Below are 20,226 nucleotides of genomic sequence, written 5' to 3'. Positions count from 1 at the left end.
TTTCCCCACTGATGAGACATGTCATCCTCACCAGGTTGTTCCATACATGTGTTCATGGGTCTCTTTCTGATGTCCCTTGACTGCTGCATGGAAGCATCTCCTCTACTTGATTTCAATTTCTATAAGTATATAGTGAATCTTGGTATTTTATAGAAGATGCTCTCATTTTTCAAAATGATCTTGGCTGATCTTTGTTCTTTACCCTTCAGCATGAATTTTAGCATCCACTAATTTAAGCATCCCAAAAATCCCTAGTGGAACTTTAACTGAAATTGCCTTAATTTAATTAGGGCAAAGTTGACATCTTCATGGTATTGATTCTTTTCTTGCTAAATTTAGGAATTGTTCTTTGTTTATTTAGATCTTCTACTGATTCCTCACCAAGGTTTTAAATTTTCCATATAAAGGTATTACATCACCTTTCATTAGATTTATTCCTAAGAATCTTGTAGAATAGAATAAAAAACATATAATCAGTTTCTGCTGATGTATAAAGAGTCAAATGGTTTCTGGATACTGATATTGTATTAAGCAGTCTTGTTGACTTTCTTAAAAGATGCAGAAGTTTAGAGAGTAACCTTTTTGCTGTGATAAAAAGAAGTAACAACAGTTTGTAAATAGCAACTTTAAAAAAGTTTTCCAATCCTTCTGCCTTCACTTTGTTATCTTTTTATGGCATCCAGGAAGAACTCCAATATGGGATGAATAGCAGCAGTAAGAAGGGGTGTCAGTATCTCATTCCCAACTTTATAAACAATGATTTCTATTCCCCATCATCAAGTAAAATGTTTGCTTTGTAGTTTGGTAAAGTTAAGTTTTCTTTATGCAGTCCTGGGGTTTGACACCAGGACCTCCCACACGGTAGACAAGCCTTCTAGCACTGAGCCACATCCACAGTCCACTCTTGTATTTTATTTAATTTTTGAGACAGGGTCTCACTAAGTCATCAGGGCTGTCCTTGAGCCTGCTGTCTTCTTGTCTCCACCCACAGAATAACTGGCATGAAGAGCTTTAATCTCCACATACATTGAATTTTTACAGAACGTTTTTCTTGCATCTACTGAGATAACCATTTTTTCCTGATAAAATGTGTTGAATCACATTAATAGATTTTCAAATATCAAATTATCCCTGAATTTCTAGAATAAACACACTTTGTCCATATGTTTATTAATGCATTTCTACATTAATTTTGTTAATACCTTATTAATGCATTTGAGCCTGTGTTCATAAGTGAGTTTGGGCCTTTGCTCACTATATTTTTTCCTGGTTGCTTTGCTTTAAGATTATAATAGGAACATAAATTTATTGAGGATCACTTGCAAATCTTGGCTTATAGAGACTCACACAAATTGAAATTCATCCTATCCTTGTATTTTAGGAGAAGTTTGCGGCTGGGCTCCTCGCAGGTGCTGACCTGCTTCCCCTGCAAGCCTGGCTGACCCTTCACCACATTCGCCCCATCCGGCCTATAGGAACAAAGCCTAAGTGTTCTGGAGGGGCCTCCCTGGACCAGTGTGTCTTTGGCTAGTTGGGGAGGAGCAGCAAGGTGCTCCTCTTCCCAGCATAGAGATTCTACAGCTTAAGCATAAAATGAGGAGGTGCACCTTTCACCTCTCATCTCACTGAAGCCTGCTTCCCGCCTGGAGAAGGGAAAAGGTGGGAGCAGCAGGATCAGGAAAGAGGGCCTTAGTGGAAACACAGCGTGAGCATTTCTCAGGCCAAGGAGCTGTGACTATCCCATAGGCCAAGGATACATGGTGGAAGGAGCCAGGCTAGAACTGTCTTAAAGGGATGCTGCCCAAGGGGGTGACAGCAGTAGGAAACTGTGAGGCGAATTGCCAGTGGCAGAAGCGAAGTAGTTGTCACAGGACCAGGAAGTCTATTGACTGTTTTTGACAGGAAACAATGCTTGGAGGACTCTCCTAGTTTCTCCAAGAACAGCAAAGCTGCTCACAAGGAAGAGCAGTGTCAGGCACTGCCCCAGAGAGGGCAGCAACAGAGAGGTTACAATAGCAGTGGCCACAGGGAAGAGGCTTGCCGACTTCTCCCATTCATCCTACTAAGCCCCAAACCCTGAAGGCAGGGGACCCCGGTGAGATAGGACACGGAGTAAGGAATAGATGGGCAGGGAGGTGTAGAGTAGCAGGACCAGGTGGAGGATGGGGGTACTAGGAGGGATGTAATCTGAAGCTTTACTTAAACTGTGGACCTTTGGATACCGTGAAGTGAGAGGCCTTTTAACTGACATGAGACTCTCCTTGAAGTTGCAGATAGGACTATGGGATCTGTGAAAAACTGAGAAACTTCTGAGAGCAGGTTTGGAGGCCGTGTTCGAAGGGGATTTTTTCCTTTCAACCCAGATGTGCTCAGTCTACTCTATCAGTCAGCTACACACATTATGTGCATTTTGCCTTTGGAGATTTATGTTGCTTAGCTTACGCTTCTGATAGCTTTTCTTAAGTACAGTTATTTTTCTAGTTTTTTTTTTTCCTACTATTATTTTAGATTGCAAAAGGTGAAAATAAACCAAGTAGTCACTCTCCAGGAAAAAGTCACTTAAGTGAGTTTCCAATTATTTCAGTAACAAATTAACTAGACTATCATAGATTCCCTTCATAGATTGTTTTCAATACCATAAAGAATTACAGGTATATAGAAAGCATCTGTTTTCAGTGATTTGTATTATTTTACTTATTATGATATTTTTTGTATTTTATAATATGTAAAGAATCTAAGCATAATTTTATTCTATATTCTGTTTATACTATTTAAATTTCATGTTCCAATGTTTTTGGACAATCCCTTGAAAAAACATCATAGTTCATCTTAGATTAACTAAGTAAGTTTTTTGTGTTATTTCATTTCAGTAAAATGAACAACAAAATCAATATTTACTGGTACTTACTATTTGAAATATTTGGTACTAAAAGCTTCAGGTAACTTTTTCATTTAATATCAGTTTCTAATAGAGTGTATATTCCAGGAAGAGGTGAGAGACCATACCCAGTGTTCACTGTGGGAATGATGTCACTTTCCCTCCACTAGAATAGACTCATCTGCTGACATCAGTGTCCTGCTCTGCCTTTACTGGGACTCTGTCTCTAATGCCTGGCACTCAGGAGATCCCCAACAAATATTTCTTGAGCTTGTATTGAATGAATGCTGAATATTTCATGTAATACCCACTCAATGATGTATGGAGACATCATTTCATTCTCGGACAGTTCACGAAACAGGAATAAAAGAGAGAACAGAGAACCATTACCATATTAAAGTCATGAAATTAGAAGTTAACCCTGAAGAATAGAGCCAGCACAGAAATCTCATGTGACCCTCAAGAAAATTTTGGAGGTAGAGGATCATTAAGGGACCTGGAGGTCAAGTGAACAGGCACTTGGAGCAGTGTGGAAGGGTGCCCTTGATGACCTGGGTTCAGGGGTCTCTGTGCTTGCCTGTCTCTGAACCCAAGGACACCTGGGTCTCACTACAGTTACTGCAGAAACTGTGATGGGAGACAGGAAGCTGTACTGTTGAACAAGGCCGCCTAGGTAGCACATCAGCCAGGACCATGAAGCCTTGCATGATACAACATGTTCTGAGGATAGAGGATGGGAGCCTGTCTCAGTGCTGTGGAAGTTATGTCTTCACCTTGGCTCAGAGTCTCTGAGACATACTGTCAGTCAAAGGCAAGATGCTGATGAGAAAAAATATGTGTATAAGATATTTAAAGGGGCAGCATTAGGGGTGAAACTCATGGGTCCATTTTTGGTCTTACATGCTCCGTGTTTATTTGACTTTCCTAGCCGATCTTCTTCAGAGAGCGTAGGCCACGTCCAGGCACCAGAAATACAAGAAGAGGAACACAACAAAGAGAAATTAAATGAAAGTGAAGATGACCTGGAATTCTGGAATAAACCTTCCTTGTTTACTCCAGAATCTAGGTTGGAAACTCTTAGACACGTGGAAAAACAACGAAAAGACCAAGAAAAATTAAGGTATTCATTTATTTCCCTATCACCGAGAGTAGGGCAACACTCCTATATTATATTTTCACAGTTACACATTATTCTACCCATCAGGTGTTAAGCCTTTGTTAGCTATTATACATAGATTTTGCTTTTCCTAAACACAGCTTTTCATTGAATTTTATTGGCTTACATTCATTAATATCTAGATACCTTCTTTGGAACGTCACGAATTATGAAATTTCAGGTCAGGTTTTGTTTGTATGTCTTTAGCTTTTGAAACTCTCTACATATATCTACTAAGTATGACCTAGGCTAAAAATACTAGTCATCATGGCACAAAGAAAAAGGTTATTTTGTGAGATGAATGAACTCCTTTGAGTTTGTTCTATTAGTTTTCAAAATGAGGAATTAAAATTAGGTCATTAGGTATTTAATTTTTATGATGTAATCTTTCTTAGATATTTAACAGTGTGATTTCACTTTCAATGTGATTTGTCAAAAGTTAAGGTGCTTAAGCTATTATTTTCAGCATACTATTTTCAAAGATAGGCCCTACCTGTGTCATTCCATTTCATGTGATTGCTTAAGTCTAATATGTAAAATATATCACTTATGGGAATACTTGTAATGCATAAGCTTGAGAATATGATCAATTAGTTCTGAAATCTAGTAATCTACATGGCAATGAGATGAATTAGACAAAATATATCCCCCTGTGATTATCAACTAAAAGCAACTAGAAGAACTTAGAAATCTGTACTGCTTTCATAAAAAGTTTTTCATAAGTAAGAAACATAGGAAGCAATAATGATAGAGAATCATATTTTGTATAAATCACTTATTTGTAAAACATGGTGTTTTTTACATGGAGAGGTCACCCATTGCTCTGGGAAGAGCACTGAAATAATATCAGAAAATGTTGGGAACTGGTCCCTTGTTCTCTGTGTAATGTTGGCAGGAACCTTACTTCTCATTTGTTAAGCAGAGCTTATTCTACCTGCTTTACCACCACTGTGTGTTAAGAAAATGAGATGAGTCGATAAATATGAATGTCCTTTGCAGACTTAAGAGTCACTTGAAATGGAATTTGTATGTGTTTATAGAATGCATGTATGTGGTATTTCTAACATATATACCCTAACACACACACGCACGCATGTGCATGCTTGTTTATATGTGCATGTGTGTGTGTGGGGGGGTAATCTATACAGTATTGAGTTAAAATGAGCAGATTTTTTTTTTTCTCTGGCATCTAACAGAGCCAGGCTGAGCTAGATGGAGGGATGGTCTCTCTGCTTAAGTGTCTATAGTCTGCCCAATCTGTGGGCCCGTGGGACATGGGCCTCTTTGGTTGTTTGGTCATTTGTACCAGCTGGGAGAAAGCAGGGACCAGGCCAGCCTTTCATCCCAATTCAGCTCTTGTCCGCAGTGTGTCGGGTGAAGCCAGATATTTCTGGATACCCTTTAATTGTCCTGAGTCATTAAAATAGTAGCTTAATTAGATCTGGAGGCTCAGTTTAAGATGCAGAAGAATGTGAGTGAATTTTTAAATAAAGTTGGCTGAAGCAGAATCTCTATTAAAAGGACAATAGAAATTCAAGGCAAACAATTACCTCCAGTTCCATCATCTCTACAAATTTGTTCATTTCATCTTCTAGATCTTGTCCACATGTGCCTATTTAAGTTTTTAAAAATATTTTCAGTAATGTTTTAAATAAAAATTATGGACTAAATTTGACTTCATGTATTCCATAAATGTTCTCCTTTCTGCTCCTTTTCTTTTCCTCCTATCCTGCAGTTAACAGACTTGGGTCAATGCCACCACGCATTTTTCTCCTTCTATAATTGTGTAAGTTTTCAAGCAAATGTAGGACTTGAGGTCTTAAAAAAACAGTAGACTTATATTTTATGTATTTGTTCTCACTAAATACATCATCAACACTTTCTGGGTTGCTATGTAAAGATAAAAACATTTTTAATTGCTGTAAGATATTTCATAGTGTGAATGTACCATAGTGGACCCAATCATTCCTCCACGGATAGAGATCCACAACAGTCCTGGGTTTTGCCACTCCAAATAAATGCTGTGAGAAATATCTTTTTACATAGATCCTATGTACTGGTAATTTTTATGTCTGTAGAATAGATTCTACTTGGTGTTTTAAAAATTATACTTTTAACTGAAGCAGAAGCTCTACACACAAATGGAGAATTGACAGTTATCTGGGTAAATCATGCATAAAATAGACTCATTTAAATATTCATGGGCATTTCATCAAAAAGAGTCTTCTTCCTCTATTCAAATTATCTGGCAAATTGTCTTGGTCACATTTTTGCTTTACAGATTTAGATATAACCATAAAAAAAATCTGGCTTGATTTTTAGTTCCCAGCATAGATAGAATTAAAGGAATTGACTTCATAAGTGAATTGTTGGTGTATTTACATATATCAGATTGAGTTTTCTTAAGCTGTTTCACAAAAACATATTAATTACTTTTATGTTTTCTTTGTTTATTTACCCCTCCCCATACCCCTTATTCCCATCTACCCCCTATCTTAAGTGAAAAAAAGAAGAAAGTGAAACCAGCGCGGACTTTGATCACTGAAGATGGAAAGGCCCTGAATGTCAACGAGCCCAAGTGCGTAAGGGCAGAGTGTACCCTAGGGAGGCGACACTGGTGGGTGGTGACCATCATGGGTTCAGTGAGAGCTTTGCTCTGCCCAGAATAAATTGACCACTCTTAATGAGTTTGATGAGTCTAATAATAATGTCATTTTGTGTATATTTCAAAGCCAAACATCCATTATGTTTTCAAGTACATAATTTTCTTGACATCCAGAAAATGACCTTGCCATATGGCATCCTAGTTATTTATGTATCCCATGAAACTTTGAACTACATACAATTTTATGCCTGAAAATTGCCACTGTGTTGTTACTGTGTTTATGAATTTTTAAATTCTGCCATGAAGAAGCTGGTTGAGAATACTGATAATCTCCTTCACCTCCGTGCTGTACTCTGGAACACTCCTACAAAGCATTAGAAAGCTGGGCACAGGAACCGGAATAAATACCTCAGTGAAGTTCACCACAGAGGGAAAACACTCAAGCCGGGAATCCTCAAGTCTAATCACATCCGGCCTACTCTGTCTGGAAGGTGCAAAGGAGAAGGCAAGCTGAAAGGTAGAGAGCAGCAAGCCTGTGGACCAGGCCTCACTTGCTTCCTCTCAGTAGTCCAAGCCTGTTTGCGCCCACCCCTACTTTGCCGTTATTACCTGGAGGAAGGCACTGTGTGGAGTCACTCCCAGCCATCGCTCCTTCTCACGGCAATCCTGGACGGGAGGCAGGGCTTCTTTTTTACTGCTCCTGAACCCGAGCTCAAGAAGTGAAGTGGCTCGCCTGAGTTCTCGTAGCTGCTGGGTGGCGAGTCTGAGTGCCCTGCTCACCCAGTTCCAGTGACTGCCAGGCCGCATCTCCACCTCTTCATCCCGCAGACAGGAGGGCGGGGTGGACACTCTGCCAAGGCACTGCATGGCGGCGCAGTGACAGAAGCTGCCTTGGTGGAGCTGAACAGTCCACGAGAGGACTCTCTCTTCAGCCTGCAGCAGGGCATGAGGGGGACCCAGAGCTCTGTGAACCCTGGTTAGATCACCTCTCTTCTCACACTGGCCACCCTTCCTGCCCCTGAAACCAGTTCACTTAGGAAGATTCTCTGAAGGACGGATGACCTCCTCCAGCTGCTACTGCCTGCTTTCCCATGGTCGCCCTCCTCCCAGACGTTGACATCACTATGTTGATGTAAAATAACAAACATGACTCAGAGTCCTGCTTTCCATCCTACTACCACCCTCTACCCTGATGTGCTCGGTCTCCCACCCTTCTGCCTCCCAGTAGGGAGCATCCCCCCAATGGCTGACCAAAGCCTTGGGTTTGTCCTGGATCCTTCTCTTGTCAGTGAACCTCATAAGCTCTTCCTTCAGGGAACCCAGAGTCCAGCTGCTTCTCCTTACCTCATCACTACCACCCTAGAAGAAGCCAGCGCTCCCTCTTGCTTAGACGGTTCCAGAAGCTTCAGTAGTCAGCACGGTTTGCATGTTGGCCTCCCACAATCTGTTCTTCTCAGTTGAGTAATGCAGGCAGGCAGGGGCACCCAGTTCCTTGCTTCAGGAAAAGTCCTGGAAAGTGCCATATGACACTTTCCCTAACTGGCGTCAATCACATGAGCACACCTTGGTACAAGGGGGCTGGAAGGTATAGTCTTCATTCTTTAAGCCACTTTCCTGGATAAATCAGGGGTTCTGCTGCAGGAATAAAGGGGGAGCAGAGAGGGAGGATGAGTAGCGACCTCTCTGAAATTGACTTTCAGTGGTAGTCTTTTAAGGGAGAGTTTTCAAGTTGGCTGACTGGGGAATTGAGGAATAAGTGAGCACTGGGGAGGGGACAGGACATAACATGTCTCTGAGATGAGACAAAGTACGCACAGGTCATTGAGACACGAGAAGTCCTGGACGGCTGGATCTTTGGCAGCAAGGAGAGTGCCCGCCACAGCAGACCGCTGCTGGAAGCCACATCTGCAGTTAACTTTGCTTTTTCCAAATAATTTAGCTTCCATTCCATAACAGTGTCAGATTATATACATTACGGTATGATAAGTGAGGTGCTTCAAAGAAAGTTGCCCAAGGAGTTGTGGATAGTGTGTTAACCGCATGGAAGCTCTGCTTAGGGCTCAGACTAGGTGCTGTTGAAAGACCTAAGCCTTGAAATCCTACCTCTGTTTCTTCATCTGTAAAACAGAGCAACAAATCACTGGCAGCAAAGGGAAGGTCAGTCACAAAAGAAGAAAGAGAGTGACAAGGAACAAGAAGGAAGAGAGGACCTTTTGAAACCTGAGGAATAGAATGTTGGATAAAGGACATGCAAATCTCCCACTTAAGCCTTCCTAAGTAATTCCAATGCTGTAGGTTGCTTCTAGCAAACTCAGATGAAAGGGGAAAGAAAGCTTTAGCCACCAGATGTCTCCATCTCTGCATCAAAGCTAATTTTTTGTATGTCATTTACCTTAAGAGTCTCACATGTAAACAATGTAAAATAAGTGATTTATTGACATGTTGTAGGTTTCTGTGAAACTTAAAAATAAATATGGCTATTTTATTGTCCAGCTACCAAAGTAGGTTTGTCATTGGAGAGTTTTATATAATCATTATCAAATTTACTTTTAATCCTCTGGTGGGGTTACCTGTACCGTAGCCTAAAGACATTCCCCAAATGTGTTATTTTTTAGACTTGACTTCTCCTTGAAAGATGATGAAAAGCGTAACCAGCTCATCCTGGACTTGGCTGTCTATAGGTAAAAACATTTTATTTTGCACTTATTTACCCTCTGATTTGCCTTCTCAGTAGCAGTCTTTTGAGTTCTGAAACATTTGGAAATGGAATTTGGTTTGCCATGTGGTTAAATGAAAAAGTTCGTTTTTCAAGACAGAATTTACTATAATTTTTTAAAGCATGAAAATGAAAGGAGAAGTAAATCCACAGCCCATGACTGAACTCTGGAACACACCTGCGTCTAGGTGGTTCTCAGAGCTTTGCTGTGCTCCAATGCTGCCGCTGTGCGGACCTCTCTGCTCTTAAGCCACCTCTTTACTTTCATGGTCCTCTGTTTCTCCCAAACACTTTGACACATAATAAGCTGCAGGTGGTCAGGCCCTGGGCCCATCTGGAGACCTGAGGGAAGGTCACCAGGGAGCTTCTGTGCCGCCCTCCTGCCTCTTGACTGGTCTCACCCATGCTCTTCATTCCCATGGGCAGGTGGGTGGCCAAGGGGTCCTGCTTGCCTCTCATCCTCTCTTCTTCCTAAAATGCTGTGCTTTGACCCTCCACCCTCAGCCTGTCACCTTTCCTTGTCACAGGTCACACCGCCTCACTTCTTGAGGGTATTAGCTTTGGGTCACTACCTGATACTCCCCTGGTCATCTCAGGGTCCACTCACACACGCTGCCTCTGCCTGCAATGCAGTCATCCTCAGTGTCCTTGTGACATGTGGCCTCCTATCCTCCCACCTGAAATCAGATGTCACCTTATGGGGAGGACACTGGCCACCATCCGACTAAAACAGGCGCTAACCCTTGCAGCCCTTTCCCCGCCCCGCCCTGCTTTGGGGTTCCTATCTGACCAAGTATAAACGCACCTGTATCTCAGCAGATTTGAGGCCAGGGCAGGAACTTGCTTTTCTGTTCATCTCCAGCACCAAGCTATCCAGTGCCTGGCTCCTCAGTGGCCTCCACAAATGCGGGAGGAAATGAACAGGGAATGAACGAGGAATGAAAGGCGATTGTGGGGGTCAGTGAATGTGGACGCCTGTGGGTGACATTAGAGGCCTTTCTCTTTGTGTTGGTGCTTCACGTGCTCAGTTCTATTGAGCTTCTCAGTCATCTGGGAGGGAGGAGGAGCTGCTGACCTGGAACTACCCAGGAGGCAGGGCGCATTGTCCTAGGGTGAGTCTCCCCAAAGCAAACCGAGACTGGAGGAGCCTCGAAATAAACCCTTAGGTCTTCGCTTGCTGAATGGTGGAGAAGTACATGGAACTTAAACTTCACCTTTTCAACTGTTTCAAAGCACAACTCAGGTATTTAGTGTACACGCAATGTTGTATAACCATTAGCACCATCTAGCTCGAGAACGTTTTCCTCACCCTTAAAGGAAACCCCTTTATCCTTGAAGAAGTCACTCTTTTTATTTATTTATTTATTTATTTATTTATTTATTTATTTATTTATTTATTTATTTATTTATTTATTTATTTATTTTTTACCAGCTCTCTGTATCTTATATCTGCCTATTCTGGATAGTTTTTATGAATGGAATCATACAACACACAGCCTGTGTGTGGGTTTCTTTCACTCACCAAAATGTCTTCAAGGTTTATCCCTGTCACAGCATGTCTCAGAATCTCCTTCCTTTTTACAGCTGAATAGTATTCCATTGTGTGGATTAAGCACACACTACTGTCTATTCACCAGCAGAGGGACAGTTGCATGGCTTTCACCTCTGGTTCTGTGAATGGGGCCATGTCTCCCACTCCCCGTATCCACCTCCCACTTGCTGCCTGTCACCTGTCTTCAATGCTTTTGCAATGCTTCCCCAGATTGCTTCATGTCCTCTCTTTCTGCAGCTCTCCACTCAGCCATTCCTCTTGTGTTGCCTTGAATGTTCACCGTTTCATCCTTTGAAGTCCTTTCCACTGGTTTAGGGTTTTCTTCTTTCTTTCTGAGTTTATGGCACCTACAGTCCCTTTACTTTTGACTCTGTTGGCTCCTTGCCTATTCAGAGGTAAAAAAAAAAAAAAAATTAAAGTATTCTGTACTGGAAACTTTCCTCATCCCCACGTCTGTGGGTTTTAGGGGTGGTGTATTTCTCCTTCTATGTAGTAAACCCCTTCTATTCTCATGATTCTGTCTAATGACTTATATTTAAATTCCTTATTATCTTGACACATGAGAATATACATGAAGTTAAACTCATTCAGTCATGTACACTTCTGGCCATTATTCAATAATTACCTACAAAACACTTATATATAGTGTGCTGGGCATGGAGAGATTATAAGCAGAATGTTCTAGATACAGTCAAAGCTCCCCTATAGCTGGGAAGGTGGACAGTAAAAGCATCTAATGAGTCTTACAGAAGAAGAGTGTTCAATGTTGTGTGAAGTCTGTGGTTGGTGGTATGGGGTGGTCAGGGAACCTTGCTGATGTGACCAATGACAACTGAAGTCTGAGAGGCAGCTTGCTCTAAAAAGAACTGGAAAATCTCTTCAGACAGAGAAGGACCCTGCAGACAGGAACAGATGAACACATTAGGAGACCCTACACATGGAAAAGAACATATCATCTGTTAAAGTGGTAAACATTACACATTAAGTTGTAAAAGACATGGTCTCTATTTTTATTTTTATGAAATTGTTTTATTAAATAACGTAATGCTATTTCATTAACTATAGATGGGCACCATGCATCTACCTTCATGCATTCTTAGAGGGAGGCATGATCAGTATCCTCACTGTATAGATGATAAAACTGAGGCTCTGAGATGTTAGGAACTTAGTCTCAGGTAATGCAGCAGGAAGCTGTGAAGTCAATTCCCACAAGTCTGTGTGACTCCAAAGCCTGGGCCTGCAACCCCCATATTGACTTTCCTGCCTTAATGTTGGTGATTTTTGAATCATTGTTGTATTTTCTAATATCTACAATCAGTATTTTTAAATATATACAGATAATTATTTGGCTAAACTTATTTCGATGAGCAATGTGAAATGGAAATCTTCCATTTGCTCATGAGAAAAGGAAAATATAGCCAACTGATCGTGGGGCCACTGTCCTCACTGGAAGCAGATGTCCTTCGAGGGAAGAAGCATGCTTGTCTTCCAGGGGCGATGGTCCCAGCACAGCTGCAGAACAGCTGCAGGACTGGAGAGTGTCTGAGGAGGCAGGACTGGCGGCTGTAGGCCCTGGGCCCAGTGGATTCAGCAGTCCTGTCTATTTGAGTTGTAGGGGCTTAAAATAAAATATTCATGAAAGCACATGGCAAGCTGATTTTTGCTAACCTCTGGTTTTTCAGGCCTCAGATATTTTTGGGTTAGGGGCAATCAATGCCAAGTGTACTTGTAGGTCTTAAAATGAAATAGCTGATGTATTGAATTTCCTCTGGACTAGGGATTAATTAAAAACTAGTTTTTAAGACCTGGTTAGCATGGAGATTTTAAACTTTCTTCACTTAAAATGTGTTTAAGTGTGTGAATTTATATTTGTACTTTTTAAAACTTACTGCTTTTAGAAATGATAAGATTGGGCCTGTTTGATTTTGAAGGTATATGGACACTTCTCTCATTGAGGTTGATGTGCAGCCAACTTATGTGCGAGTAATGGTCAAAGGAAAGGTAAGTGGAGCCCCAGGACTCTAATGTCTTAAAAGATATGCCTTGAATTAAGCTGCGTTGCCTCAAAAGTTTGCAAACTATTAGCAGAACAGAAAAAACAGAGTGCTATATTTTTTTATGCCATGGGAATGCTATAAAGTGCCAATGACTGCTGACCATTGCACAGCTTGAGAAAATGTGCAACCCTGCCTCATGTTGGACTTTTTAAAACCTGGTAGCATGGCCATGTGTGTGGTGGTCCATGTATAAAGTTTAAGGGTATACCCATTCTAAATAGCGATTTCATCAATTCCATTCACGGCAACTCTAATGTTGTCTTTTTTTTTTTTAAATATCTTTTTAGTCATAGATAGACACAGTAATTTTATTGTATTTATTTATTTTTATGTGGTACTGAGGATCAAGCCCAGTGTCTCACACATGCTAGATGAGTGTCTACCACTGAGCCACAACCCCAGCCCTAATGTTATCATGTTTGAAAAAGTATTTTTAGCTGATTCTGAGCATTCACATAGATCAACTTGACTGCATTAAAAAGGAAATATGTGGATGTTTTATCTGTAAACTGCTTTTTAGTATAAATGGATCCATGAGTGTTTCACTGTTTGTGATTGGTGACTGTCCTTTATTCATTAAAATAAGTAAAATGGTTCATGCATACCAAGCACACCTTATGTATTATATTTTCCTAGTAAGTTTAGGCACATTTCTTAATTGAGCAGTGCATCTTGAATTTGTAGTGAAAATATCTCTTGAAGTAACTCTCAGGTAACATGCCCTTGTTCTTGATACCTGCTACTTAATTTCAGCCATTTCAGCTTGTCCTTCCTGCAGAAGTCAAACCTGATAGCAGCTCTGCTAAAAGATCACAGACAACGGGACATTTGGTGATCTGCATGCCCAAGGTAGGTAACAGCATGTCTATCCATTTCCAGTCCAGAGACACAGGGCCCTGATGGAACTTGACCTACCAGGGCTAATGATGACTTCTGCTTGGGTGCTTCATTGAAAGAACCAGAACATCTACTTGGACCAACTCAGTAGGAGGGCAGAGGTCTATGAGGAGGAGGAGCTGAGACTGGGGTGACTAGGGCCCGGGTGGTGCAGCCTTCTGTCACTTCTGCAGTTCTTGTCTCTGCCACCTTCTGGGGTCTGTGCAGACCAGTGTCTGGGTGGCAGTTGGAGGATAAGTCACATGGTTCTTCTAAGGAAAGTAGATGCCACTGAGCATGTCTATTACATGGTGATTGGTACCTTCCCCTAATTAGCTTGAGAGGAGAGATAGGAGACCTGGATCTCTAAAAAGTTTGTTTGATTTCCAAATATTGAGCTTACTAGTTTTGTAACTTTGGAAGAGTTATTAACATGTCTAGGCCTCTATTTCCTAATGTTGTTTTTAAGGGAGAGAATGCATATAACATTCATAGCATGGTTAGCACTCAGGGAATACTGCTCAGGTTATTTCAGTATTGTTTTTATGATATGCACCAGATATTGCTTTAACTAAAACTCTTTTTTTTTTTTTGGAAGGGGTTATTGTTGGTGTTACATATGTATTTTCTATATGGCAGTGGGATCAATTTGATTCAATTCAATTTAGCAAGCATTATCAAGGGCCTATGTTGTGTCAGTTGCTGGCCTAAAGATGAATAAGAAACTCTGGTTTTTTAATGATTCTAGTAGGGGAGCAAGGTTAAAAGCAAATAATTTGCTACAGTCTGAGAAAAACAATAATAGAGTCATGTGCTAGAAATAGGAGAGCTGACTCTAATTTGGTGAAGAAGAAATGCAGCACCATGAGTTTGAAGGGCAAGTCGAGGGTGATAGCGGAGGAGAGGAGGGCCATATGGCAAGGAGGCAGGAAGAGGAGGCACAGTGTGTGACTGGGAAGGGGCACATGAGGGAGGGCAGGAAGAGAAAGCTGGAAGGCCTGCAGCGGGAAGTGCACAGGTGACCTTGGACAGAAGCGCCACTCCAGGTGCATCATGGTGTTGGGGATGTGCTGGAGAGACCAGAGAGGCACTGCTGGAAACCAAGGAGAAAAATGACACAGGTATAAACTGTACTTTCATTCTTTAACATCCAGTGAGTGCAGGCTAGCAGCCAGACACTGCTCCAGGGTGGACGGCAAGGTCCCCACTCCCTAGCATCAGACAGAACACACACAACAAGCAAACAAGCTTATTTCAGGTGGAGAGGTCACTAGGATGAAGACTCAGCTGGTGATGAGGTAGAGTGGAACCACAGAGGGCAGGAGACAGGCCCCGGAGACCTCACGAAGGTCAGGAAAGGTCAGGAAAGACTCCTGTGGGAAGCGCTCTTAAACCGAGACCCGGCCCAGGAGGAAAGATGATGTGCTAAGTAGAAAGAACAGCAAGGACAGGGGCGTGGGTGGTGTAATAGTCGGCTCCGTCTTTCTGTGACTCAAAGACCTGATGAACTTAGAGGAGGAAAAGTTTACTTAGGCTCATGGCTTCAGAGGTTCTGTCCAGCTCTGGGCCCCAGGTGAGGCAGAATATTATGGCCGAAGGTAGAGGGGAGCAACTCAGGACCTAGCAACTGGGAAGCAGAGAGGGAGGTCCACCTGCCAGGGGGAAAATATAAACACCAACGGCACACCCCCCAGTGGCCTGCTTCCTCCAGCCACACCTTTCCTGCCTACAGTTAGCGCCCAGTTTATCTCTATCAGTGGACTGATCCCCGGATTAGGTTGTAGCTCTCAAAGTCTCATCATTTTACCTCTGATCATTCATGCACTGTCTCACACATGAGCCTTTGGGGAACACCTCATATCTAAACCACAACAGGTTGAATGAGGGTACTGGTCCAGGAACAGGGTGGGGGAGGGTGGAATATCTGAAATATAATGACTAAGGAGGAGAGTGAAAGAAAGTGCCAGAAACACAGGCAGAAGCAAGCTAGCCCCTACACGGCCTTCTGGGCCTGGACAAAGAACATGAGTAGTAATCCTAGTGCCAGGGAAAACCACTGGTAGGTTTTAAGTGGAGGAATGAAGATCCGATTTATGTTTTTAAAAGATAATTCCGCCTTCTTTGTGAATTAAGAATCAAAGGGCAGAAAGAATAGAAGCAGCACAAACAGTGAGATGACTCTGCAGTGGGTGGCGGGTTGGAAGATGATGGTGGGTAGGAAGTAGTGGTAAGTAACAGAATTCAGACTGCTTTCACGGGAGTGTCAGCAAGATGCAGGGAGGTCAGGCTGCTCTCCTTAAGGGCATACGCTGGTGCCACTTCCTCAGATGGGAAAGACTGAGGGAGATTTGGAGAAGCAAATTATGGGTTGACTGGGCCATTTTAAATTGGCATCCAGTAAACATCTCAGGCCTTGAGCTCCGTGGAGAGAACAGACCAGGGATATGAAAATGGAGATTATGGGTATCTATATATAGATATATGGTTACAAACATGGACCTGAAAAAGATCACATCAGGAGGACGTCAAGATGAAGGGGACAGGAGACCCATTTGGAGCAGGGAGACATTCCTTCGATCTGTGCCTGAGTAGGAAAGAGTCAGCATGTGAAATCATGGATGAGCCATCAGTGAATTAGGAAGACAGGAGTGTGTGGTATCAGGAAGCCTAGAGAAGAAAATGTCTTTTTCTGGGGGATGATTACTAGAGATTGAACCGAGGGCCGCTTAACTACGTTGCATCCCCAGCCCTTTTTATTTTTTATTTTGAAACAGGTCTTATTAAGGAGCTAAGGGCCTACACTAAATAGTTGAGGCTGGTCTTGAATTTCCCATCCTCCTGCCTCGATCTCTGAGTTACTGGGATTGCAGGTCTGCTCCACTGTGCCCCACCTGAGAAAAAAAATCGTTTTTTGCAAAGAAGGAGCTACTAAGCTCAGATTAAGAAGCTCATCCCATGGCAAAACCTCTAAGATGGCTGTTGAGGGGAAGAAAAGTCAGCTTTACCAAGGATGCTACACCCTAGAGGGAGGCAGTGTGTGTCCCAGGAGCCCGAGTCAGGCTGTCTGGTGTTTTGAGAGGTGATATCTCCTGGTGACAGCCAGCTTTTCTCTAGAAGACAGGATGGAGAGTGAAGGCTGCGTAACAGAACAGAAGTAAAGCAAGGTGGGGAGAGTATGGCGGCAGGCTGTTACAGAGGGGGCGGCTGAGTCTGAGGACCACACAGAGGAGGTGGCTGTCTTTGGACAGTACAGGCCTCTGCTGTCCTGACCAAAGCCCTTTCAGTGAGGCAGAGACATCAGAACCATCAAGAAGGGCAGCCAGGAGAACTCGTGGATAAGGAGAAGACAGGAATTCAGACAACTGCTTTGGGAAACTTTGTTGTGAACGTGAAAGAGTAATTGGCCGGAGACTGGAGGGGCTGAAGAGTCCAGGGAAGGTTTTGAGGCTGTAGATGATGTAGCTAGCAGAAACATTAAAGAAATAGAATAAAAGACTCTTTGAATGTCAAGTAGAAAATTGGAGATGAGAATATAGGCTGTACCTCTCTGGTGGGTTGGAGTTGAAGACTGGTAGGGCTGCTTCTGATGGATGTTAGATTCTTAGACTCCTTGATTTTGATCTCAGAATCGATTAGCTGAGACAGAATTTGTTTGAAAGTCTGACAGACTTTTCATAGATGAAAACCCTGGAAGAACGTAAGGAAATTAAACTCTAAAAATTAACTTTTCCACATGAAGTATCTGGATTCTTCATCATGGGCTCCATGGATAGGTTAGGATGTTTTCTGCCATAAGCTTCAGAAACCCATATAAAACTGGCTTTAACCATAAACAAGTCTTATAACAAGAGAGAAGAAGATGAGGAAGCCCCCAGGCAGTCAGGGTCAGCGTCTTTCTAAAATGTCACCTTGCTCTCAGATAAGCTTCCTCCCTGGAGACAAGGGCTAGCAGTAACTTTCTTGTTCTCACCTTGCGTGAGACAGAGAACGAGTCAGAAAGAGACACAGGGAGAGCATTCTCTTGCCACCACGGTCAAAATTTCCTCTGGACAGAGGTGGCCAGTTAGCTGAAGAGCCCATGCAGTCTCTACTGGCTTAATCCTGAGGGGTCGAGCCCATCTCTGGTCAAAGGGATGGGACCACTTGAGTGATTTATATCAGTCAGACCTCATCCCATGACGAAGAGCAAGGTCACCTTCGACCAGGTCTCTCAGATTTCAAAGGGGAAGAGTAGAAAAGCCAGTCCAAAGGGGGTTCTGCTGCCAGGAATGAGGGGGAGTGTCTGCTGCAAAGAATATGCACTTGATTGAGCGGCAAGGCTTCTGCAGGGATTTCATGATCCTTCTTTTTTCTGTAGCAAATTTTCTAACAGCAATTATAGGTAATCAATTATGAATTTTTATTTGGAGGCAAAAAATAGCAAATATAATTTGTTGTCAAGCAATAAAAGTAACAAACAAATCAAGATTCACATTGTCCTGTGTGGCCACAACAAATTAGGGATGCTTCTCTACTGACTAGAGTATCCTAGAGGGAAATCTAAGAGATAACAGACTCACCCCAGCACTTTGATATTGACTTTGTGTGATGTACTGATCAGCAACCATTTGTATTTTGCTTGGAAACTTCAGTTCTAACTGTAAAGGCAGAGTAAATGGCGACTCCGGTAGCTCTTAAAGGGAAGTCAAGAGATAGGAACTGTGCACCTTTTGCAGGGTGCCACACAGTTAATGAGAAAAATTCTGCTATCACTGCTTATGAGCCTTTTAAATAAACACAACGTTTTGTTTACATTTCCCTTTTTGTTTTTATAGCTGTCTAAATTGCTCATGTTAGTTGGAAACTAACAAATATAGCAAATGACTTATTAAGTAAAAAGCATTTTAGAAGTACTTGGTTGAAGATAATTCATATAGAAGGACTAAAATAGTTTTATTGTTTCCTCAAAAATAAACTATGAATAATGTTTTTTCTTTGAGGTATATATTTGCAAAGATTTTAGACCACTATATTAAAGTAACACTGATATATAAGTTATTATTCCTTCAAAAAAGGTGGTCAATAAAAACAGATTTTGGACAATGATTTTTTGTTCCAAACTAGATGTTTTTCATTTATGAGTAAGTATATAAAGCTCAGAAAACAAAAATTATGTTTAAATCATCAAAAGTTAAAAAACAATACTTTAACTTCCTTTATAGTTACTACTAAAAATGTATATTGCTGGAAATTAGCATGTTCATAATTTTCCTATTGATTGAAACATTTAAATTACTGAAGTGTAATCTACTGAGCTATTCTGTATGTCTAGACTTACTGATTTATTATGGAGTTGAGTATGGCCTGCTCATAATTACTGAGGCAAACCCTTGAAACATTAAAGACTATTGTAAGAATCAACCTAAGTGTTAGCAAACTGATAAAGAAACTTAGATAGATACATATACCTGTAGACAGCTATCGATAAATGTGTGTGTATACATCTGTACCATAGTAATAGGCAATATATCTGTGTGTGTGTGCACTGGCATGTAGACATACATGCACACATACCAAATGAGATCCTGCCATGTGGGATGAGCCTGGAGGACATTTTGGTAAGTGAAATAAGCCAAACACAGAGAGGAAAATACGGCATGATGGTATTTATATGTGGAATCTAAACAAAACAGTGGTTCCCAGAGTTGGGGGTGGAGGGAAAATAAGGAGATGGGGGTCAAGAATGCAGGGCAGCACCCGTGTGCTGAACGAGCCTGCAGATCTAATGTACAATGCGTGCACTACGCTGATAAATTTGTACTCTATTTGGAATTCACACTAAATGAGCAGATTTTAGCTGTCCTGCCACAAAACAAAACAAACGATAACTATGTGAGACGGCGGACATGCTAACTACTTCACTATAACGGCCTTTGCACTTTCTGTGTGTATCCCATAACGTCATGTGGTATACCTTAAATATGCACTGTAAGATTTATTTTAAAGAGAAGCTGGTGTAACTAGGATGACTTTGGCTTCAAATAACAGAAAACCCTCACTCAAAAGAGTTTTAAATAATGAAGAAATTACATTACCTCACTTAGAAAAGAGATTCAGGTTGGCACTCAGACGCCATTTTAGTTCATTCACAGAATATTGTCAACAAAATAAGTGGAACTTAGTACTTTCAGAAAAACTCAGAATAGGTCTTCATAGTTTGTAATATTTGAATACACTAAAGCAATTAACAGAATATGGAATTGGTGCTCGGTGGTCTCCTCCTCGTGATGATTTTGTGAATGAGCCTGTGACTGGCTGACCTTTTGGTGCCTGTGTGTCAGACTATATCGTATTTATTTGTGGATATCCAATGATGAACTTCATATCCATTTTCCAAGGACACAAAA

General features: G+C 41.6%; 1 protein-coding gene across 1 annotated transcript in view; it reads left to right on the top strand.

Annotated features, from left to right (window-relative positions):
* DNAAF11 (dynein axonemal assembly factor 11) overlaps positions 1–20,226 on the top strand; it is a 92,674-nt gene that overhangs the window by 31,897 nt on the left and 40,551 nt on the right. Inside the window, exons 6-10 of the mRNA XM_079125651.1 lie at positions 3,807–3,998; positions 6,535–6,612; positions 9,255–9,320; positions 12,839–12,908; positions 13,718–13,817. Coding sequence (XP_078981777.1) covers positions 3,807–3,998; positions 6,535–6,612; positions 9,255–9,320; positions 12,839–12,908; positions 13,718–13,817 — 506 coding nt within the window. The remainder of the gene's footprint in view (positions 1–3,806; positions 3,999–6,534; positions 6,613–9,254; positions 9,321–12,838; positions 12,909–13,717; positions 13,818–20,226) is intronic.

The sequence above is a fragment of the Sciurus vulgaris genome (genome assembly GCF_902686455.1).
Source record: "Sciurus vulgaris genome assembly, chromosome: 1".
NCBI classification, from domain to species: Eukaryota; Metazoa; Chordata; class Mammalia; order Rodentia; family Sciuridae; genus Sciurus; species Sciurus vulgaris.
Note: the sequence above shows the minus strand (reverse complement) of the source record. Positions and strands in the feature narration are given on the sequence as shown.